Source organism: Hyaena hyaena, unplaced genomic scaffold, assembly GCF_003009895.1.
Source record: "Hyaena hyaena isolate Hyena2069 unplaced genomic scaffold, ASM300989v1 scaffold_1262, whole genome shotgun sequence".
NCBI lineage: Eukaryota > Metazoa > Chordata > Mammalia > Carnivora > Hyaenidae > Hyaena > Hyaena hyaena.
In genome coordinates, this window is record NW_024081896.1 from 1 (window position 1) to 24,485 (window position 24,485).

Sequence of the window (24,485 nt, forward strand, 5' to 3'; positions counted from 1 at the left end):
ATCATATGTTTGCACATATAGGAGGATTAGGAGGAACTTGACGGAGGAACAAGGGGGAGAAGAAGGGGGGAAATGGTGGGGGAAAGGGAGAGAGGCAAACCATGAGAGACTCTTGAATGCTAACAAAAACTGAGGACTGATGGATGTGGGGGGGAGGGGGGATGGGCATAGAGGAGGACACTTATGGGGATGAGCACTGAGTGTTATGTGGAAACTAATTTGACAATAAACTATTTGTAAAAAAATATATATATAAATTATGTAAAATCTCATTGGATTGGTTAAATAACATATTATATAAAACTGAAGAAATAATTAGTGAATGTATGTTAAAACTGATCAGATTACACACTAAATTCAGCATGGAGAAATGAGGAGATGAAAAATTGGAAATAGATGTTAAAAGAAGAAAAATGTGCATACCTAATACATTAATAATCAGCAGAAGGAAAAAATAGCAATATTTGAAGAAATAATAGCTATGAATTCTCCAAAATGGTACAGGAAAGAAAAATGACTCTATGTGTCCTGGAAAAATTTCACAATAAAAAGAAGCTCTCACTCCTTAAACTATAGTGAGTCTGCAGAGGATCAAAGGCAAAGAGAAAATATTTAAAGAAGACAGAGAGAAAAGATAGATCGTAGGGAAGGAATGACAATTCAACAGGGAACGGAATTCCCCTATCTTAGTAGAGGAAGAGAAAACAATTCAGTGACATTATATACTCAAAGTCATAAGAGTGCCTAACTGGTGACCTAGATCTTGTGCTTAGCAAAAAGGCTTTCAACAATGAGGATGATTTAAAGACACTGTCAGATAAATAAAACCTGAGAACTCTTTCCGTCAATAGATCTTTGCTCAAGATGCTTCTAGAAAGGGAGCAGCTGAAGAAGTAGGATGTTGGAGAAAAAGTCAGAGGTGTGAGAGAAATGGTAGCAATGTAACTGAGACACCTGTAGGTGAAAATAGACACATATTGACTGAAAAATAATAATACTAATATAATTTGACATTCAGATTCTTTTAAAGGTTAGAATTAAAATATTGGGCAAAATTAGCATGTAAATCTGGTTTGATGGGATGAAATTTAAATGTAGCATCCTTGTCTTGTTTGGCAGAGGGTGTTTTATAGTAATTTTATTCTTTAAATGTGCATAGTAAAATTTCAAGGGTGACTGCTGAAGAGAAATAGAGTGCTGTCTTTCCAGATAAGTAGACACTAGAAAATGGAAAATAAAAATATATTTAAAAGGGAAAGAGCACTCAATTTGTAAAGGAGAAGAGAAAATCTAAAGAAGTGTTTAGAGAACACGAGAAATACAAAACAAGCATGATGGTAAGAACTACACCTAAAATATTAATAATCACAACTAATGTGATAGCTGAAATTCATCAGATTAAGAGTGAAGACTATTGTACTAGATAAAGAAAAAAGTAATTTTAACTTTACGTTATTTACTAAAAAGATATCTAAAACAAAATGTCATTAAAAGGCATAAAATAAAGGTTTGTAAAAAAAATCTGATAAAATACTAACCAAAAGGAACCTGGAGTAATTGTAATAATATCAGATACAGTTTACTTTAAAAAAGGTCATTATAGGGGTGCCTGGGTGGCTTAGTCGGTTAGGCGTCCGACTTCGGCCCAGGTCATGATCTCATGTTCGTGGGTTCAAGTTCCACATCGGGCTCTGTGCTGACAGCCAGCTCAGAGCCTGGAGCCTGTTTCAGATTCTGTGTCTCCCTCTGTCTCTGACCCTCCCCTGCTCACTCTCTCTCTCTCTCTCTCAGAAATAAATAAAAACATTAAAAATAAATAAATAAAAAGGTCATTATATGGAATTTAGAAGTCACTATATGAAGATAAATGTTAAATTAACCAGAAAGATACAATTAAGCTTGCATAAAACTTATAAAACAGCTCCTAACACAAAAATGGATAAAACTACAGGGATAAGCTGAACTTTTCCATCTTGGAGGAAAATTTCAATATAGTTTATTCAATTATTGACACTTGTAATATTAAAAAACTCAATGAAGATAAAGGGTGATTGAAAAACAATGAAGCTTGACTCACTTGATATAAGATCATGCTTCCAACCATTAGAAAATGAACATTATTCTGGATGATATATGGAATACTTACTAAAAGCACATATATTTGTTCACAAGATAGAGCTCAACATATTTTAAAGAGGAGACCATTTCTCTAACCACTGTACAATTAAATTAAGTGTTGGTTAAAAGAGGATGATCTTTGTAATCCCCACAGGTTTGGAAATTTAAAAATAAGTTTTAAAACTTCCATATAAAGTACTAGTTAAAGACTTTATTTTGATGTCATTAAGGTATACTTGCAACTGAACGATAATGAAAATATTGCATATAAAAGCTTCTGGGATGTTGCTGAAGTAGCATTTAAACTTACTGCTTTATATGCTTATATTAGTAAAAGAGAAAGGTAGAGACTAATAAAATAAGCATCCACATTAAGAAGTCTAAAAATAAACACAAGAAAATTTTAAATAAATTAGGAGTAAAGCAAATACCTATTGATAGTAGACTAGATTAAAATGTGTATATTTACAAAGTACTATACTATACAGCAGTAAAAATGAATGAACTCTAATCACACAAAAACACTTATGAATCTGACAACATACCATTAAGAGAAAATCTCAGAATACATCTATAGTTTGCTATATATGAGAGACCAACAAGTGATAAAATTAGAAAAAAGTCAACTTAATTGGTCTGAGATGATGTAAGTAAATTGATTTAGACATGAATTAACCATTAGGAGACTTTTAGGTTGAATCAATCATTTTATTCATTAATTTCATTACTTATAAAACACAACTATATATAACATCATCATAAAGCAAAGCATATTCTTCTTGTGTTTAAGAATTTATGAAAATCGGTTACTTTTGCCTCTAGATTTTAATTTTATAACTCATAGACTTATTAATAGTTTGTCTTAAAAACTAAAATATTCTTTCAAATGGGAATTACATACCTATTAGTACATTCTGGGTGTTTGAAATTCTTGAAAATTTTCAATTTAGGGACATAGAATCAATAGAAAATGGGCTACACTTTTATTATGAGAAATGTTATACTTTAGTTATGTTTCATTATATTCTTTTAAAAGAAGTCTTTAACCTAAGTTATATTAAATGTGAAAATCAAGAAAGGCTATAAGCCTTTACATCCTTGTTTAATTTTTAAGCACCTTGTGCTTATTTGAATTTTCAGATAATTGTCCAAAATAGCTTAATTCTAATATCTAAAATATTCACCAAACCTTAATATTGATGCAAATTACTCAGTATATCACATTTATATAAAAAGAGAAAAATGCAAAACCAAAAAATGAATGAGTGTTTTAAAGGTTAGAAAGCTTTATAAAGCAAATCACAAATGTAAACTATAAAGGAAGTTGTCTAAAACATGGAAATCTTGGCCAGTCTCTGCTGTTCTTGTTTGAAGTGACCTTCAAAGTAATTAACTTCTATAAAAGATTAAATTTTACTAGTATGTCCTTAAAAAATTAAGTTCATTATCTTTGATATTAAAATTAGATCTCAGAGGCTTTATGATGATCCCCGAACCATCTATGCGATAATGTTGGTGCATTGTTAATGGGAAAATGCTCACGTTCAGAGAAAAATGTTATAGGAAAAGATGCCAAAGTTAAATTTCCACATAGAATCATCTCAAGAAATGTTTGTACTGCATCACTTCTTTTAAAATGCTCATTCGAAGGGGAAAGCCAACCTAGCTTTACTTAAAGGTTGACTACCAGACAATAAAAGCAAAAGAACTACGGGCTTCTATATAATCTTTTTCTCTGATATCCCCACACCCATTGTAATAAATACACTGTCAATGTCTCAGCTATGTCAAGAGCCTTGCAGCTCTTCTAGGTTCTAGTCATCCCTTGGCACTATTTGCCTTTTAATAATGTATGTTTTCATTCCTCTGTTTTATTTCATGTTTTGCCCTTGGGCAACTTCCTGGGGATTGTTTTCAGATGTATAGTTATTTATATTTTTCAGAAAAAAGTTTCAAAGGAGTTAAAATAATATCAAATGGTAAGACCATTTAAAATTCAGAAATGTGTTTATTTTGCCTTTAATTTTTAAGGTAATAGATTTTAATTATAACACATTCTAACATTCCTAAATGTCTTCCTCTGAATTCTATGGAAAGCAAATTATTTATTATATATTTACCATATCTATAAAAATATACAGAATGAAAATCAAATGGATATTTAGAATCAGAAAGCTACATCCTTAAAAAATAAACCCACAAAAGCAAGCATCAATTTATACCATAATTGCCTATGAATCCTGAAAAATTTGATTTTGCAATGTTATTTTCACTGATGCCATAGAGAGATATTTGTGTATTGCTGATTCTTATCAGCATCTTCTTTATCCCTACAATAAAACACCAGATATTTGAGAATCCAGTCCACTGGGATGGTTTCAAGCATCTCAAACAGTGAACCAGAATTCATGTAGAAATACATCCCTTCTATTTTATACCAACCTTTTCTGCATATTAACACTCTTCCTTTGGGAGCAAAACATTTGGGAATGAAGGGTAGTCTCTGTGCATCCAGTACCAAAGCAGATAAACCAGCCTGTCAGGGATAGACTACTTGGTCCCATCCAGAGGACGAGATACAGGCACCAGTGTGGAGTTAGAGAATGTGCGTGGGAGGGAGCATGGACTCAAGGCAAAAGCTATTCGTGATCCTCCCTTATGAAAGACATAAATGACTGAAAGATAAACAAGAAGTCTGACCAAATATAAAAATACATGTACAATATGTTGAAAAAGGGCTTGGAAAGAGAACAATGAATCTTCAGTTTAAATTATCTTCATTATGTTTTATTAGATAAATACATAAAGAAGTTTTTGATGATTGCCTCCAAAAAGGCATGATAAAAAACATGTTCTATAGAGAATATAATCTTCATATGCATAGCAACCAATTTATCAAAATGTATCATCTCATGATGTGCTTGAACATGTATCTCATATGATCCATAAGAAAGAGTAGACATTTTTTCATCACACCTGTCTCTTTTCAGTTAGTACACTTATTTCTTGTTTACTTCTTACTTGCCCTTATTTCTTCCGGACATTTCCCTATATTTTACTTCCTTATATGAAGTTAACCACAGTTTTCTGTGGAAGTAAAGCCAAAATCTTTTGGCCTGCAAGATCTCTACCTCATAGTTTCACCCTACATGTCTACCTCCACTGCTTCTGACACTAACCCTTCACTCCAGCCAACTTGTCTTTTGATTGCCTCTATATACCAAGCTTTCCAGGTTGCTGTCTTTGAAATAATAGGATATACATATTGGTTTCTGTCTCTGGTTTCTGGCATAGAGTTTTTAAATCCCTTAGGATCTTCGGGGTGATAGAAGGATTTTGCTCATATGAGGCAAATGCTTGGTGGGCTCCTGGATGGGGGCTGGTCACCAAAAAGACCAAGCAATTATTAGAAGCTTGAAGCTTTCAGCCCCACTCGCCATCTTGCAGAAAGGAGAAGAGGGCTGGAGATGGAGTTAATGATCAATCATGCCTATGGAATAAAGCCTCCATAAAAAAAAAAACCTCACAAGTATGGGGTTCAAGTATAGGGTTCAAGTAAACACATCTACATACAAGGAAAGTGGCTTAGCCCAACTCACAGGGGCAGAAGTTCCTATGCTTGGGACCCTTTCAGACCTTGCCCTATGTATCTCTTCATCTGGCCATTCATCTGTATCCTTTATCATATCCTTTATTGTATAATAAACTAGTAAATGTAACTTTTTCTCTGAGTTCTGTTAGATCTTCTAGCAAATAATTGAATTCAAAGGAGGAAGACATGAGAACCTCTGATTTGTAGTCATGTTGGATGGAAACTATGAATAACCTGGGGACCTACTACTTAACAATTGGCAACTGAAGTGGGGAGGAGTCTCTCAGGACTGAGCCTTTAACTTATGGGGACTGTGTTAACTCCAGTTAGCGTCAGAAGTGACTGAAATTGTATGACACATTGCTGGCCTCACAGAGAATTTCTTGGTGTGGAAAAAAACCCATACATCTCATGTAGAAAGTGCTGGGGGCATGAGTGTGGTACTGCTATAAGAGTGCAGAAGAGACACAGGTCAAGTGAGTTTTTCCTTTACATTTACTTTGATCTTTTTCCAGTTATTCAAACCTAACCATTGTTCAGAGTATAAATTTTGTAATCACTTCCTTCATGAAGTGTGCCCTGACTATACCTAAGGGAAGAATGTGGAGTGAGATGCTTTCAGAGGGCTTTCCTGAGTATCCATCAGAAGCTTTGCCCTTGCATCAATAAGACAATTCTGTACCCTTGCAATTATTTCTGTTGTTTTATATCCCTGAAGCAAGTCCATGTGGAGTTCTATTATTTGCTTTCAAAGGTTTCAAATGAGATATGTGGCAAGTACTACATTTAATGATTGTCTTACACTGTCCTCAATACTCACTATGTAGTGTGTACTTACAGTAGAACTGCTCAAGAAATATTAAGATCTATTCTGTCCAATGTAGTTGCCACTAACCACATGAGACTTTGGGGGTACTGAGATGTGGCTAGTACAAGTTGAAATGTGCTAAGAGTAAAACACACACACACAAGATTTCAAAAAATAGTGTAAACTATCAATATATTTCTATATTGACACATAATGAAATAATATTTATATAGATAAATATTTAAATGAACATTAAAATTATTTTAACATGTCTCTTTTTATCCTTTTAATGTATTTAGCAGAAAATTTTAAATTACATGTGTTGTTAACATGATATTGCCCTAGACAGCATTGATTTAAAAAGACTTTTTTTTTAATGTTTTTTTTATTTCTTTCTAGGGGAGAGAGAGAGAGAGAGAGAGAGAGAGAGAGAGAGACAGCATGAGCAGGGCAGGGTCAGAGAGAGAGGGAATTACAGACTCTGAAACAGGCTCCAGGCTCTGAGCTGGCAGTCAGCACAGAGCCCGACGCGGGGCTTGACCCCACGAACCGCGAGATCATGACCTAAGCGAAAGTCGGACGCTTAACCGACTAAGCCACCCAGGCGCCCCAAGAAATTTTTTTTTTTAAACCCGGAAAATGGGAGGGAAAATTCCTATTTCTCAGAAGTTTTAAAATTTATAGGAAAATTTAAAGTTGTATCTTATAAATTTAGAATGCCTATGAGTACCTAGAAATTGACACTGAGGACTTTGTCTGTTTATGACATATAAGCTTAGGTCCATTCTTAGCTACGTTATTCTTCTCAGATATACTATTATATTTAAGTTAACGACCATTAGAAAAATCAGTAAATAAAACATTATTGCTCAACCATATGTACTCTACAGCAAATCTTTAGTGATTGAAGGTTTAAGGCAGAAACAGGATTATTTTATTTCATTCTGCTTCAATCACTGAAAAAAATTCATGTATTTGAATGCAAGTCACTTTAATCTTCAGGCTTGAGAACATGATCATTATTTCTGTTACAAGTTATCATTTCAAATAACATAGTTTTTTAAGTTTCAACATAACTAAGTTTAAAAGTTAAATTTCTGTCAGAGGGTCTAGTATGAAATGACTCAGTCTCTGAACACATTAAAAATATAAATATTTTATGAGTTTCAGCTGGAAATTTATACTGTGTGCCAAAGAGAATTTATCATCAATACAGGCAGTACTTACTTGATACTTTTGCAGGTTTTTCTGCTAAAAAAAAGGAAGAAAACAAGTTTTGTTTAACTCAGATAAAATGCAAAGAAATTATACATTCATGGACTACATGAAAGTATCTACATCTTTTGACTTTCTTATTGTTGAAGAGTTATTGAAAGAATATAACTATTGCCTGACAACATGAGTCTTTAAATGTATTAAATGATTTTCTGTGAAATATTAAAAAAGATATTATTATGGATGTTACAACATATTTACATTTTTAAACAATAAAATCAGCAGGATCTTTGTTAAATTAAATGTTTTGGTTCAACTCTAATTATAACTAAGCTGAGTAAAATTGCTTTGTATGATGTAATTGATCTAAATATTTATTTAGCGTTTCCAAATTCCATAAAACATATCATTGAGAATTATTTTCCTTTCAAAGATAATAATGATGAATAATGAAACCTTAAAAAGCAACATGCAAAATCAGTTTAATTTTTCATAATCATTTGTCTATTAGTTTCAATGAGAGACTATAATTCTCAAAGTAGTATCTTCTTACATTAAAGTATATGTATGTAGGGCAAAAATATAAAGTGAAATGATTATCTCAAATATTATAACAGACATTCTAACTTCTTGGAAAAAAACAAAACAAAACCCAAAGATTGGTAACATCTACATTCTACCAACATTAGTCCAATTTTTTTTTTTTTTAGTATAGTGGAGACATATTCTTACATAAGTTTCAGGTTTATAACTTGGTTTGTCAAGTTTATACATTATGTTGTGTTCATCACAAGTGTAGCTACCATCCCAACATTAGTCTAATTTAAAGGGCTTGAAAATATAAATTTTTAAAGGAATCTGAATTACATGATTTACTTTGAGACTTGCAGAGTTTGTAATATAAACCTAAGGATTATTAATGACAATAGAAAGATTTTTAGAAAATATTTTTTTCATTTGAGATACTTATGGTTTTAGTGATATTACAGCCACATACTTCATGTATAAAAACAAAATAATTTAGAAAAATACTTCAGTAAGGCTCATGTGTTATTATTTTTCCTTTAAAAATACTATTAATGGCTGACAGGAACTTAAAAAGGAGTACAATAAACATTTATTGAAGTACAATGATCTGTCTGTTGGATGAAGGAAGAAATAAGAATGTGCCTCTCAACTAGCTCCAGGTTAGTCTTGTGCTTTCATTTATCATAATTTGTCCCTACTGTGTATTCACAATATAAAGACCTTGGAAATGATGGACTCACACAGTGGGGTAAGAAGGGAGTTTCTGTCCAATGTCTGATTCCTTTGTACAACCCTCTAGTTGTGGTTTAATCAGACCAGTCCCTTGGTAACATTTTTTTCCTTTAGGGGTACATTTTTTGTTTGGGCTGCTATGATTGGTAGAAAGCTTCTCCTGTATGTGCCGCAGTGTATAGGGTAGGGGAGTGTGATCAAATGGGTTTAACTACTAAGTCTTTGGTGTCATATTTACTTGGAGTCAAATCCTGCCTCTACCATATAAACACTCGGAGATGTTAGACTTCCCTTCATCGCACTCACCTTATCTTTAGATTGGGCGTCATTGGGTCTGTACTAAGGATTAAATGAACTAATAGGATTAGTTAGGAAAGGATGTACCAGTGAGTTTTTTAAGTAACATATCTTCTCATTCTTCTGGCTAATTATCCTAAAAGATGCTAGGCAATATTTTAAAAGTTAAGAAAGTTAAATAGGGTGTCTGGGTGGCTCAGTTGGTTGAGCACCTGACTTTGGCTCAGGTGGTGATCTCACGGTCAGTGGGTTTGAGCCCTGCGTTGGGCTCTGTGCTGACAGCTAGCTCAGAGCCTGGAGCCTGCTGCAGATTCTGTGTCTTACTCTCTCTCTAACCCTCCCCTGCACACAGTCTCTCTCTCTCTCAGAAATTAAAAAAAAAAAAAATTTAAACAAAGGTTGAAAAATAAAATTTATGCCCCTTTATGCTTCTACAGATTTGGTTTGTTCTTAATCTAAATTTTACCATCTAGTATGACTGATAATTACATGTCTAAATTACGCTGATGAATTATATGTGTCACTATGTCCTGTCATTTTGGGCCTATATAATACAGTAAGCAGAAGAAGGAACCAGTGAAAAATAGACTCATTCTCTCTCCCCACACACTGAAGATCTATAAATCTACTATGAATGAAAATAACTGTTCAATTATGGCATGTTTACTTAGCACCTTAAAATTTAAAATACATGGGGGCACCTGGGTGGCTCAGCCCGTTAAGCGTCTGATTTCCGCTCAGGTCATGATCTCGTGGTTCATGGGTTCGAGTTCCACGTCAGGCTCTGTGCTGACAGCTAACTCAGGGCCTGGAGCTTGTTTCAGATTCTGTATCTTCCTCTCTCTCTGACCCTCCCATGTTCATGCTGTCTCTCTTTCTCTCTCTCTCTCTCAGAAATAAATAAAACATAAGAAAAAATTTAAAACACTTGAATACCATTACCTTTTGAAATAATTAGATTTTTAAAAATTATATCACTCAGATTACATGATTCAGTTACAACATCTATTTATAGCTTTTTGATAATCAAATCACCAAAAAACGTCGTTCTTATTTTAGGTAAAAGACATCTCCCTGCCATGCTCATGCTGGCATTTTCCCTCTACCATCCATTTTTTGAATTAAAGGCCAATTTTAGACAATAAAAGTATTTATTATTTTGGCTGTATATTTGTAAATATAGCTCTATCTGTTTTACCAGTGTATCATTTTTGACCTTATGCATTTTATGAAAGCCTTTTGTAGTAGAGAAATTTATCTTCTGGTATGTGCTGGAATATTCTATAAAATGTTTGTGTTGTTAGTAGTAGTTTTGATTTCTTCACATTGGCTAGTTTTCCACTAAAATGTAAACTTCCTGCTAGATTTCCTACCTCTCCACTTCTGCTGCTAGCAGAAGTATATAGCTGGTAGACTATTTGCTTTAAAAAATTTAGTGTTAAGTGCAAATATAATATAGCCACCTACATACCAACTTAGCAACTGAGTATTTACAAAGCAGATTCAAGATTACCTTTTGTCACATTGTGTGATTGAAGACTTTCTTTTCTTGTTGAGACTGTTGATAAGAAAAATGTAAATTAAACTATGAATTTTTAAAGAGAATTTTCATAAGAATTTTGGCTCACTTCACTAAACTTTGGGAAAATAGGAATAATCTGAACACTGTAAATATTTTCTCAGGGTGATTTAAAAATTTTTTACCTTCTTCTAACATCTAACAAAAGTAAATGTCATCAGTAGAGATTGTTTTGTTTGCATAAACAGGGATGTAACACAATTGCACTGATTACAGTATTTAAACTAACTAGAATCTACAAACAATTGATCATTCTACGTAATTGAATTGGGGATAAACAAAACATCTGTCTTCTTTTATAATTAACAATCTTTTTGATATGTCTAAGAATGCTTTCCTCTTGATTCAATAGAATATTTCTCTGATAATTAAGGTCTTTGTAGGTTTTTTTCAGATACCTTCATTGAAAATCAGTAATTATCATATTATATTTTGTAGTTTACCAAATAAATACATCCAATGTTAAGAAAAATAGCAACTTTATGATGCAGTTTCTAGACTTGCTGCTCACCGATGGTGCAACACATACTTCTTGGGACTGGCCTGCCATCCATCGCTCCTTTGCCATGGCCATTACCACATATCCACTGATTGTTTTCCACATTTCTTTTTTAAATCACCTTAGCTCTCATCATGTACACAAAAAGTTTTCTTTTAAAGTGATATAATCAAACCTCAACTCAAATATATTTGCTTCAGGTCTTTGCATTTCACGTTTCAATCTTTAAAAAAAATTACCTTTTTCTTCTTTAAGATGTTTCATTTCTGCTTTTTCTGTAGAGAAAAGTAATGGTAGCTTTGAGTCATATATCACATTTATTCATAGGTCTTCCTAAGGTTTGGAATTAAATTTTTTGTAGTTTATATTCACATTTCAGGCATTATATGAAAAAAATTCTATGATGTTAACTTAGAAATAACAGAACCTAAATTTCTATTATCTTTGGATATCTAATAAGTGATATCTACACCTTTTGCATGGAAAATCCTATGGTGAATTGCAAATCTGATACAATCTTTAAAATCACTGCCCACATTTTCATGAATTGCTTTTAAGTGATATAATTTGTATAATTCCGTATTTTTTATTGTGCTTTTATTGTTAATTTGATGCTTATGTCTTTAAATATCATCTTTACCTTTACTCTCTTTTTCAGGTTTTTCAATTTTCTTCTTCCCTAGGAGGGAAAATAAAATAACAAGAAATTATCAGTTTCAAAGACATGATTTCTTACTCAATCTTGAAGTAAACAGTTGGAGACAGGACTTAATCCCATAAGTGTAGGGACTTAGGGCTCTGCTTTTTCAAGATGTAAAGGAAGAGTGTACCTCCCATGTGTGAGAACAAATGTATTTTCATTATGCTTATTCGGCTTATATTCAGTCACCTGTATGGCAGAGCCTTCTCCGTTTTTCTTTTTATACTTTTTTAATGTACTTCGAAGTACAGTTAGAGGAAAGTATTCTTTTATTAAATGTAAACGAGTAACAACAGGAAAAACATCTGAATTTCAATTGTTTTCTTAAGGAAATGAGCATTTGACTGGTGCTATGGATGCTCAATAAATAAAACAATGGAATAAAAACAATGAGAGTCACAAACTATCTCCAAACTAAAAGTGAACACAGGTGTTTCAAAAACAGTTTCAGTTGATTGATGATTTTCTTCAACTATATTTATCAGACAAGAGTGAGAAGAAAGTCAATACGTAATGAGTGACAAGCAAGTATGTAGTGGGAATGTTGCATATGTTTCTTATTTAATACTTATAACAAGCCTTTTGGGAAGTCGTTTGCCTGTTCTACAGATGAGGAAACCAGGAAGCTGAGCTGGTTAAACGATTTTCCCAAACGTTACACAGCTATATAGATAAATTTACATACAGATCTGTTTCCATAGATCTATGTTACCTCCTTTGGAAAAGTAAATATTTACCTGATTCTGTGACTTCTGATGTTTCCTCTTTAGATTAAAAAAAAAAAAGATATATAGAAAAAGAAAAGGAAAGAATAAATTTGTATTTCAGTAGTATACAATTGTACTTTATCTCCAGGTATTTCCTATTCAATTCCACTGGTAATGACAATAAACGTGTATACTCAAAATGACAAAGAAACTAATATCTCTGAAAACTGTAATTAGAAATCTATTTTGAACTTAGAACTGCTCTACAGATGAATCTAAAACAGTCTAATCCTATACAGTAGAATAATCAATTTTAAGTGCTTTGCTTGGTTTTCTTAATTACAAGTTATAAACCTCTGCTTCACACACTTTTAACTTGATCTTCATACATACGTATGTTCATGCATTGATTCACTGAATATTTATAAAGCAACTACACGTATAAGATGTTATACTAAATGCAATGGGTGGGGTCATGGGATGATACTGAAAAATATCTTAGAAATAAATTCAGATCATGGTGACTATTGTCACAGTAGTGAGACAAGAAATAAAATGCTACTTGTCTTTAGCCTATGAAAATAGAGAACCAGCCTTTCTTTTGTTCTTTCAGTTAATTCATAGACCAATAATATTTTAAAATATAACATGGCAGGTTTTCAAAAATGTATTTTTCCTCAAATTCAGTGAAAATGATAACATTTTCTATAAACCTGATAGATTTAATTATCAGTCTTCCATAACTTTTCTGGAAGCTATATTCAAAATTCAAGAAAAATTAACATATTTTATAATAATGATGATGAAAGATGAATGATGAGTCATAAACAAAACAGTATTTACAAATGATTATGGTGATATTTTAGATTAGCATTCTACTTTTGACTTCCAATCCTTAAATTTTGCAATACTCTATATCCATAGCAATAATAAAAACTAGGTGTGCTAAAGATTTTCTCCAACTCAAAGGCAACATTTAAGGTTTTAACATAAAATTCATTTAGAAGGAAATTGTAGCTGCATTTGTAAGGAATCTGTCATGACACTCTTAAGGAATCAGTCTATTCCTTGGCATTTCAAAACGTTAGATATAGCTGCTAGACTGAAATGCACAGATTTTTACTGCAGGTTAAAGTCTGTGTCATAATGTAACAGTAATAAATAATAATTAATTTTTATGAAATTGCATAAAACTTTATTAATTTTCAACACTGTATTAACTGTTATATTCATATTATTGCTTGGAATGTCAAAATAAAACAGTGATTGTGAAAAAAAACAATTCACCTGCAGGCTTTGAAAAAGTAAGATAATAAAAGGCTCATGTGCTTAAAATTAAATAATTGGAGACAGGTATTACATGTTCTAAATTTTTCTTAACCCAACAGTGACTATTAGAGGGATCTCCATACTGTGTTTACTCAGTACATCCTAATGAACAAAAGGAAGTACATTAAGGAAAGTTGCAATGGCTATTTTCTAAACAGGCATTAGTTAGCATGATAAATGTATTAATTAAACAGGCATGACAACAGAAACACGTTTTAGGCACTCTCTCACATGTCCTGGTACAATGTGCTAATAGGTGCTCAATAAAGAAATGCTCAAGGACTAATCCACATTATTCTTTGCCAATCAGAATCATTTACATAGGTGATGGCATAATGGCTCTCACATTAATAGACATATTGCCCTTTCTCTGTGGCATATAAACTTCAAAGAGATTATAGAATTAAAATAATTAAATATCAAATTTTTAATTTTAAAAATCTACACTTACTTGAAGTTGATTTGGGTTTGTCTAAAAAGTAAAAAAGAAAAGAAAACCAGTAATTACTTTCCACACCTAGGTAAAATATCAGCCCTTTATATTCTTATATCTGTCTGTTTGAGTTATAATAGGAAAGGCTAAACTTGTATTAAAATAAGCAATATAAAATGTTTTCTGAGTAATTTTAAAGTCATAATCCTGATGAATTCCCTATAGAAGATATTGTACAGCTTTCAAATATAGAATCCTCTTGGTCTCTCTTTATTCCTATAAACCTCATGTTTGATTTGATGCAATATGAATGCTCACAATAATTTGAATGCCATACTATTTCTGAATAGCATAAAATGATTATTCTACCATCATCTTTGCAGAATACATGATAATATTAATTAATAGTAACTATTTAAGTCCCCTGATGCAGTATTTTAAATGAAGAAACGGATTTTATAAAATCTCAGGGGGAATAGATGAGTGATAGATGAAAAGCACAAAACTATACCATCCAAATACATGATCTCTTTCTCCAAAATTCGTTGTCTTCTGAGATTATTAGCTAAAAACATGAATTATGCAGTCATACACCTAAATATCCATTTATTTAAAAAACTGGTGACAACATGTGGACATGATTGTGAACAATTAAAATCATTCAAATTTGGGCCAACTAACTCCAATTCATTAACCGCAGGAATATAAATTGATACAATTTATATCAGAGAACAATTAGAATTATCTATAAAAGTTACATTGCATATGCCTTTTCACTAAAATACTGTAAGAAATTTTACTCCAAAGATAAATTCACAAAACTATGCTGGCAGATATATTTATTATTGTATATCATTCTAGAAATCTTGTTAGACAACTTAAACATGCCAATCAGAGATTAGTTAAGTAAACTGTACAACTATCCAATAGAATACTATTAATTAACTATTAATTCTCCATGTGTTGAGATTAAACAATTTTCAAAATAAATTCTTAAATTAAAAAATCTAGGGACAGGGTAACATAGAGTATTTCATAATTTGTGTAAAAAAATAAAAGTGGGGGTTATTTTATATATGTATGTGTGTATATTTATGTTATGTATATATGTTGCTAGAAGGAGACAATAAGAACTAACAGTAAATTACCTATTGGATATTTTGGGAAGGGGAACTGGTAGAATAGGGAAAAAGAGAGAAGAGATATTTTCACAATTACCTTCCTATAGTGTATGCCTTTGTGTTTGAACCATCCCAATTATTTTAGTTTTAAAAATTGTGTTAAAAATACAAAAATAGTATTTTTTAAAGAATTAAGTGAACACTTATATATTTTATATTTAAGATAATATTTCAAGCTGAAATTCATTAGTTTTCAGTAAAATGTAATTTGGCAAGATATTTTACAATACTATTGACAGTGAACTGAGTTAATCAGTATGACAGGTGATGCTGATATTGACAACAGTGAAAGGGGCTTGTGAATCATGAAAGCAAATACTATTTTGTTAGTGCTGCTGTATTATAACCATACGAGATCCTTAACTAGAACACGATGAGGGCTATTAGAGGGGAGGTGGACAGGGGGTGGACTAAATGAGTGATGAGTATTAAGGAGGGCACTTGTTGGGATGAGCATTGGATGTTATATGTAAGTGATGAATCACCAAGTCTACTCCTGAAACCAATATTACACTATGTGCTACATAACGAGAATTTAAATAAAAATGCGAAAACAAAAAATGCCACTGTATTATAATAGTATGTTTGGCAATCATATGCATACTGGTTATAATACTTAACAAAATGTATGATTGCCAGCAATAACACAACCTGTCAGATAAACTAGATTTTACTATAAAACCACAAGACTAAAAAATACCAGGATATAAAATGAAAAATACGTATAGGCTTTGTCCTAATTTTTAAATATAATAAAAATAGTGAATTAAGACAAAATGTAAAAACACCTGTTTTTATAGATGGAGATTCTTTTTCTTGATGTTCAGGTTTTTCTAGAAAGAGAAATTAAAATTAATTGGCAATCTGTGGACTATTTGTGTAGCAAGCATTTCTTATTTATGTGTTTGCAAGTGATCCTCCGTTTATATGGGAAGCATGCCCTCTAAGTCACTTGCAGGTTGGAACACAGAAAGCATATTGCCATAGAAACACATTATAAACAAGGTCAGGTTCATTCTCAGGGCAACCTGTAAGAAGGTACAAAAGTACTAGCCTTCTTGAGGCCACGTGGCATAAGAAGAAGAAGCTAGACTACGACAAAGAGGAGAATAAAAAGGATTTTTCTTTCTCTGCCAAAGGTAGAGTCATTCCTTAGGAATACTTTAAAGCAGATGACATTTGTCTTTGATATTTTACAAGCTCCCCTTTATACCTTTCTGCCTCCTTCTAGTTCCTTTCTTGCAAGATCAGAAGTGATTTGTGCTGGACATTATTTTATTGTTGAAAATTGAACCTAGACCCACCCTATGCCAGAAAGTACCGCATTTTGTATTTTCATTTTCCTGGATCTCTTATTCTTTCCAGGTCCAGTTAGAACTCCCACTGATGAACCTCAGTTAACTCTAGGACGTGACAAGTGGGATCAAATGTGTAACTGATATCTCTCTTAGTCCTCTGAAAAATACTTGGAGTAAAAACAATAAGAGATCTCCCTCTTTCATCAAAAGTGGGATTTCAAATGAAGCCATTATTGGTAAGATACATTGAATGGAGTTGAGAATATTTGGAAATATTTGGATCATTGCCAAGTGTTAGTTCTTTCTAATCACCCTGGGTTAGTCCTCCTGAGCTGTTACTGAGGTTCATCTGTCCTTTATTCTCTCACTCCTGAATTTGGAGATTCTAAACGTACCACTATGTTTCCCCAACATCATGCACCAGCAGTGAAGTATGTGGGAAGATGTGGAACCTATCTGGTCATAAGACTAAACTGGATATTTGTAAATTAGGGTTTGATAGCACTTAAGAATACACTTTCATGAACTCAATTTGCTTAAATGTTAATATTAAACAAGCATGCAAAATAAAATTGAAAGGTTGATATTCAACTTCTTCAACTGTCATAAAAGCAGCACTACAGAAGTATAAGGATTACAGTAACAATAATCGTATAAAATACATATTCAAAACACATGCAACAGGTTCCAGGATGTGAATATGTTCTATTAGGCTACACACATTTGCATATTATCTCCTGAAACCACTTATATGGTCTCCTATTGATCTCACCAAATTCATCTTTAGACCACGTCAATCCTTTTTTGAAATGGGATCCATAATATTTTTGACCAACAGCCAATCATGCTTTCACTGAAGTTGTTTCATAAATACACCACATTCAAGGACCAACATCAAAATTTGGAGGCAGTTTTGGACTTATTCACTACCTGTATGACAAGAGGCTATTACCTTTCTGAGCCCAAACTCTCTGCCACTGTAATCTCTCTATCGTTCCTGAGCAGTAAAATGAATGATCGTTTAAGTTCACACTCCTAAGAAAAGTTCATGATTTTAATAAACAAATGGTAATATGGTTATAGTCTCATGGATTTTGAGACTACAGTCTACCTACAGTATAATTAATTCTACTTAAAGTAAACAAATCAAAAGCAATAAGTGGTTCATAACACTGATAATTATATATCAGTTATTTTCCTTTATTATTCACTATGTGTGTTTGAGAGATTGCCTGTTTAATTTTTTAGTGCTATTTTATAACTTGTAAGGAATTGCTCTTTTAGTATTAGTAATGGTGATACAACTTTCAGAGATTTCTTCTGGATTATTATAGCAAAGTATTAGTAATGAAAGGCAAAGATGTCAACTCAAAGCTATAGCAAAACCTTATTTTGTCATCTATATAGTTAATTTAGACTTAGGCAACACTAAAATTAACAATTAAAGAAAAAAGCAAATTGTTAAAGACAAAATAGCCAAGCAATATTTTTCAGATTTTAGTCTTTTCATCTCTTACTTGCTGGTTTGAGCTTGACTGTAAAAAGTGGAGAAAAGTAAATGGCATATTGATGAGTGGAAACCATTGAAAAGAAATAATTCTTAAGAATCTGTGTTTGTTTCTTTTAATTTTAGGTTTTCTTCTTATATTAAGCTATTCCATTCTCTCTAAACACTATCATTCCACTGGCAGCAAATATATCAATCGTATCATTTGCTGAAAAATTATGACACAGGAAATGGATGTGAAATTTAAAGCAATCTATATATTTGGCACACAAATTCAGGGAGCTAGCTTCTTGATAATCCCTAAATACCCATATAACTAAATGAAATACTCAGGGGGTCACATTAATACCTTAGGGTGCACATTAGAGGAACGTTAGCTGAAATTATGAGCTTTGACAATGGCTGTAATAGAGTTCAGAGGACATATGAAGTGCTGTGTAAATGGCCTTATAAGGTTTCTTTCTTTCTCATGTGTTAATACTCTATAATTATATAAATAATTAGTTCTTTCCTGAATTCTATTATATTTTCCACTGAGAAACTGTATTTAAATCCTGATTATCATTATTATCTCAGTTAAAATGAAGAAATTACTTCACAGACTTTTTCCTTTGAAATGATGTTTTAGTAAGAAATGGGACTCTATTAACTTCCAGTTGGCCAGGTGGGTAGAATTTCCATGTTGGAATTCAATGGAAAAGATTCAATGGTTTAGGATGTCAGGTGAGATGAAGACTCTTATTCATCTCTCTAGGAAAGAACTTCAGGACGGGAGAAGTGTGTGCATTCCTTTTTTCTCCCCACATGAAACACTGGCAGATGAACTGTTTTAATATTATACGTTCTGGGTTGTTCAACCAGTTCAGTGTCCAACTCTTGGTTTCAGCTCAGGTCATGATTTCACAGTTTCATGAGCTTGAGCCCTGCATCAGACTCAGTACTGGAACTGTGGAGCCTGCTTGGGATTTTCTCTCTCTCCCTCTCTCTGCCCCTCCCTGCTCGAGTGCTGTCTCTGTCTCTTTCAAAATAAATAGATAAACTTAAAAATAAGCTAAAGTTAAAATAAAATAAGATTAAACACCTAATAGTATATAATAATCAATGTATTACTTGGATTACCTTATAAGTTATATGCAAGCTTAGATCAAGTACACTTAAAAATTAAAGTGTATATCTTTATAGTTTATATTTGTCTAGTTTTCCACTGTTAATTCATTGAGTATATATTTTAGTTACTCATAAGAATTCACAATCTTAGAATTTATGGCACTAAAATTCTATACACTTCAGTGAAGACGAGTGTGTGTGTGTGTGTGTGTGTGTGTGTGTGTATCCATGTAACAAAGCTGATACACAGAAGAAAAATATGAAATATTTTACTTACCTGTTTTTTCTATTGTGGTAGCTTTTACCTGCTTGACGACTTTTTCTTCTGTGACAGGAAAAAATGTTAACACAAGTAGGAAAGTTAAATGCATTAGTATAAAACAGTGACATAAGTCAACTTTAATATTTTGTATTCTCTTTGAAACAACACCAATACTGAGAAAAACTTAGCGTTTTGTTTTGTTTTGTTTTTCAAATAAAGCAGCAAGCTATATCTTTAATTCAAATTGGATGGAACACAAAGAAAAAGTGTCCAGCTGCAGACATCCTTTGCAGCTTTTTGCCATTAAAGTTTTCCTAATTGGAATTGTCCCCTAACCTGCCAATACACACTCTATTCCTTGCCTTCACTGTATTTCACTTTATTCATCTATGCAGGGGTTGTTTTATAAAACACATATCTTTTTTTTAAATAATTGAATTAGAACAGGAAGAAGCGATTTTTTTATTTTTCTTGTGCAAAATACCTCCCTGGGAATCCAGGATTAGCCTACGGACCCAAGGTTGTTTTTTGTTTTTGTTTTTGTTTTTGTTTTTTTATGGTGCACAGCTGGAGAAGGGCAAAGTGGTACATTTCTAGGATATCTTCTGTCCTCTATGTTTTTAAAGACATGATCAAAGAGATTTGGGTCGGTGTAGAGAGATTATTACAATGATCCTATGTAAAATGAAACTTTTCAATGATTCAGCAGTGGGAATGAATCAATTAGAAAGTTTCCCTGGGAAGCAGAATTTAGAATACGAATATTATCACTAAAATACAAGAAAGGTGTGACAGTGTGCATGCTGTACACTCTCTGTATTTCAGCTCAAAATGACTGACATTTGGTACAGTCAAGAAAATAACAGGGTTTTATTATTCATTAAATGAGGAGGTTCTAAGGTTCTGTTATGTCAATATAGATAGTGATTCTTGACTCTTCACACGACAGCTCTGCTTTTTCTATTCCTATAGCTTCTTTTGTTGGTGTGTCATGTACTTTAAAGCATCGGCCGGTGAAAGCAAATGGACTCAAACCCACTGTACACAGTTTTCCTAAAGTAAAAAATTTAGAAGTATAAGCAAAATGTTTCTTAAGGTATGCTTAGAGAAAGTATGCTTTTATCTTATTAAAGATTCTGGCCTAATCACATTTACAACTTTGGGTAAACAATTCAGCCTGGAATCAAAGACACTAACTAAGGTTTGGGACTGGTTCAAAATTAAACTTATACTTGATTAGAGTAAATGAAAACTTCAAAGTTTTTAGTCTTAAATAAAACACAATTAATACATTTAAGTTCTGTATCTCTCTTCATGAGCAGAACACACTGCCTTAATTTTACCTTCTCCAACATATAAGACCAGGGATGGAATTTAAAAAAAAAAGGAGCTGAGACAAAGATGGAGAAAGAAAAGAAGAAGAAAGGAAAGAGGAAGAAATGTTGATTTCCTTTTCTTGGAATTTTTGGAATCTAAGATGATCATTTTCAATGAGCCATTCTGAATTGTAAGTTTCCCAAGGCTGCCTTGCCCCATGAAGAACAGAACAAAACAAAAAATGGAGCCCATTCACCTCAGTGCTGAAGGTGATGATCTTCTTACTCAGCTAAGTATCTGATGGGATAGACTAACAGTCTAGTTACACCTGACAGGTCAAGTCCTCAGTTCCAAAAATATTATGAAGATGACTAAAATTGGAGATGTTATAGAAGTTGGATGACTTAAGACTTGAATCATCCCTAAAAACTTTAGATTCGACATTAAGCTTTTCATCCTGCTGGTACCGGAACACAGAGCGACACTTTGATACTATAGATAGCACCTGCAAGATACCTGCTTTACCATGAGAAACAGTCTTTCCCGGTTTTGCTCTGTCCTGTTCTGAAAATAATAAAAAGAAAATCTTTTCAGCTGTTTAGAAGCTTTATAAATTAACATACGGTGATTTTTTTCCTCTGTTCCATGGGCCAGTGATTTGTTAAGCAGAAAATAACAGACACATTTCAAAAAATGTGTCCACAGAGAAAAACTGTTTCTAAATTTTCATGTAACTTTAGTTTAAATGAAAACTTAATGGTTTTGATTGCATGAAAACGATATACCAAGAATTCTTATTTACTTTAAGTACTTATAGTTTCCAAAAGATAGGTTGTAATAAAGCATAAATACTAAAGCATAGATAACAAATATATATTCCTGGAAATATCTGAAATTTTCTTGTCAAAATTCTATGTAAACATTATAGATAAAATTAATACATGTACTATATTTGAGTTTTTTCAGATGAAGTTCAAAAGGAAACCTTTATATATATACAATTAAATTCCTTGCAAAATTATGTTATTTACAATAATAAGTAAAAATTTGAAATGACAGTAGGTCTAACTAGAAGTTTTCAATAGTATTGGGCTTCTGGTTTTAAAAAAAAGGAAAATGCAAAATATTTCCATCTGCTAACATTCATCTGCAGCAAAAAAAAAAAAAATACTGTCAGGAAAATAAATCGTAAGACAGTACTTAGGCATTAATAAGCTTTGATACATTAAAAATATATTATTTATAAGAGAAACTAGGATCAAGTTTCTGATCAGTTACTAGATAAGCTTTGGTGAGAATTAAAGGGGTAAGATAGTATCATATGCACATTTAAACTTGAATTCTTGAAGTTCCTGACATTGAGGAATATTGCTACGTAATTTTTTTATAGTGAAGAAATAGCTTCCATGGAGCCTGAGGGTTTTTTTTAACTTGCCTCAGGTCAGTGGCTAGTTGGTACCGGAGCTAGGACTTAAAACACTATTTAGCAAGGTAAACTTGGAAAGGTCACCCTGGTTTTAGGTCAGTGTTACTTCCTAATAAAATAATCATTAGTCTGGGACAATTTCTTAGTGAGTGCACCCAAAGTTTTGAGTAAATCCAACATGGGCAGAATCTTAGCTCCCACATTTATTAGCTTGAAAATCTTGGAAAAAAATTATTTTCTCAATATAATCTATTGAACTGTTTCCACACACATTAAATATGAATAATAATTGTCATGTTACAAGTCTCTCACAATGATATAATGAAAATAAAAATCCTAAGCTATTCCTTAGCTCATTAGCACATAACAGATGTTTAATAAATTCTTGTCATTTTTCTCTTCAAATCCCAGTAGTCTATGATCCTGTGATTTTATTATTGTTATGTCATTGGAAATAAGCCTACAAATTAAATATGATAACACTAGAGTTGAAGGACCCCCAAAAATGTCTCCTGAAACCTAAAGTACCTGCTGTGGTTCATTTAAGGCCATATTCTAGGTGTTCTTGCCTACAGGATGTCCCCATTCTCAGCTAATCCAATGATATAAAACCATACTGAGCAACAGAGTAAGAAAAACAGTGAGGCTCTGGGACACTAAGTCTCCATTGGTGGGTGGTAAGCCTCTTTCAGTTCTATGATGAAGGCAATATCAGCTCTGTATCTATTTAAAAATAAAAATATTTGTTACCTGGTTTTGTTTCCTTTTTAACTTGTGACTCTAAAGGGAAGGAAAAAGGCAGAAATTTTTAAATCTGAGAAAATGAACTAGAGCACAAATTCACTTTTAGAAATCATTTTTATTCCGTCAACCATAATTAAAAAGGCAGAATTTTACTAAAAATTATTTCAATTTCCTGCTGGTTTTTTAGTGCTAGACATATTTTTTAAGTTTATTTATTTATTTTGAGAGAGAGAGAGCGAGTGTGTAGGTGGGAGCAGGAGAAGGGCAGAAAGAGAAGGAGAGAGAGAGAATCCCAAGCAGAATTCACACTGTCAGTGCAGAGCCTGACACAGGGCTCGACTCCACCAACCAGGAGATCTAATGACCTGAGCAGAAATCAAGAGTCAGATGCTTAACAGAGTGATTCACTCAGGAGCCCCAGGGCTGAACTATAAAAGACACAGTAGTTAATATCATGCCATGTACTTACCTGTCATTAAGTTGTTGCTACCGCTGATTGATTTCAATTAGAAAAATCTGTTTTCTCAAGATGATTATTGTAGAGTATAATTTCCATGTCAGTATAAGATGAATGATTTGATGGCAGGAATAGGAAGAGCATCTTTGAAATATATCTAATTGAGTTCTTATATGATTTAGAAATTTAGAAAAATAGGGTATGGTTTGAATTGTGTCCCACAAAAAGATATGTTAAAGTCTTAACCTGCAATACATCAGAATGTGACCTTATTTGGAAATAGGATTGTTGCAGATATGATTAGTTAAGGTAAGATGAGGTCATACTCGAGCAGGGTGGGTTCTTAATCCAATCTGACTGGTATCCTTACAAGGAGAGAAAAAGAGACACGGAAAGAGACACATAGGGAGATGTAGGCTATGTAATGGTGGAGGCAGAGATGAAAGTGATAGATCTATAAACCAAGGGATCAGGATGGCTCCCAACATCATATGCTTGAAGAAACAAGGAAAGATTCTCTTCTACATGTTTCAAAGGGAGCATGGCTTTGCTGACATCATGATTTTGGACTTCAAGCTTCTCAAACTGTGAGAGAGTAAATTTTTCTTGTTTTAAGCTACCCAGTTTGTGATACTTTATTCCAGTTACC

At 32.7% G+C, this 24,485-nt stretch overlaps 1 protein-coding gene and 1 long non-coding RNA gene across 2 annotated transcripts in view; both read right to left on the reverse strand.

Moving 5' to 3' along the window:
* Positions 1-7,075: 7,075 nt before the first annotated feature.
* Positions 7,076-11,645, reverse strand: LOC120224832. Its single transcript, XR_005526676.1, has 3 exons — positions 11,608-11,645; positions 10,804-10,848; positions 7,076-7,769 (listed from the first exon to the last, which is right to left on the reverse strand). It is a non-coding gene; the product is annotated as an uncharacterized LOC120224832 (long non-coding RNA).
* Positions 11,646-11,991: 346 nt separating this feature from the next.
* TRDN (triadin) overlaps positions 11,992-24,485 on the reverse strand; it is a 307,272-nt gene continuing 294,778 nt past the window's right edge. The window contains exons 28-34 of the mRNA XM_039223086.1: positions 23,386-23,415; positions 21,726-21,773; positions 19,908-19,955; positions 16,507-16,551; positions 14,556-14,576; positions 12,806-12,832; positions 11,992-12,047 (exon numbers count right to left, since the gene is read on the reverse strand). Of these exons, the coding sequence (XP_039079017.1) occupies positions 11,992-12,047; positions 12,806-12,832; positions 14,556-14,576; positions 16,507-16,551; positions 19,908-19,955; positions 21,726-21,773; positions 23,386-23,415 (275 nt within the window). The remainder of the gene's footprint in view (positions 12,048-12,805; positions 12,833-14,555; positions 14,577-16,506; positions 16,552-19,907; positions 19,956-21,725; positions 21,774-23,385; positions 23,416-24,485) is intronic.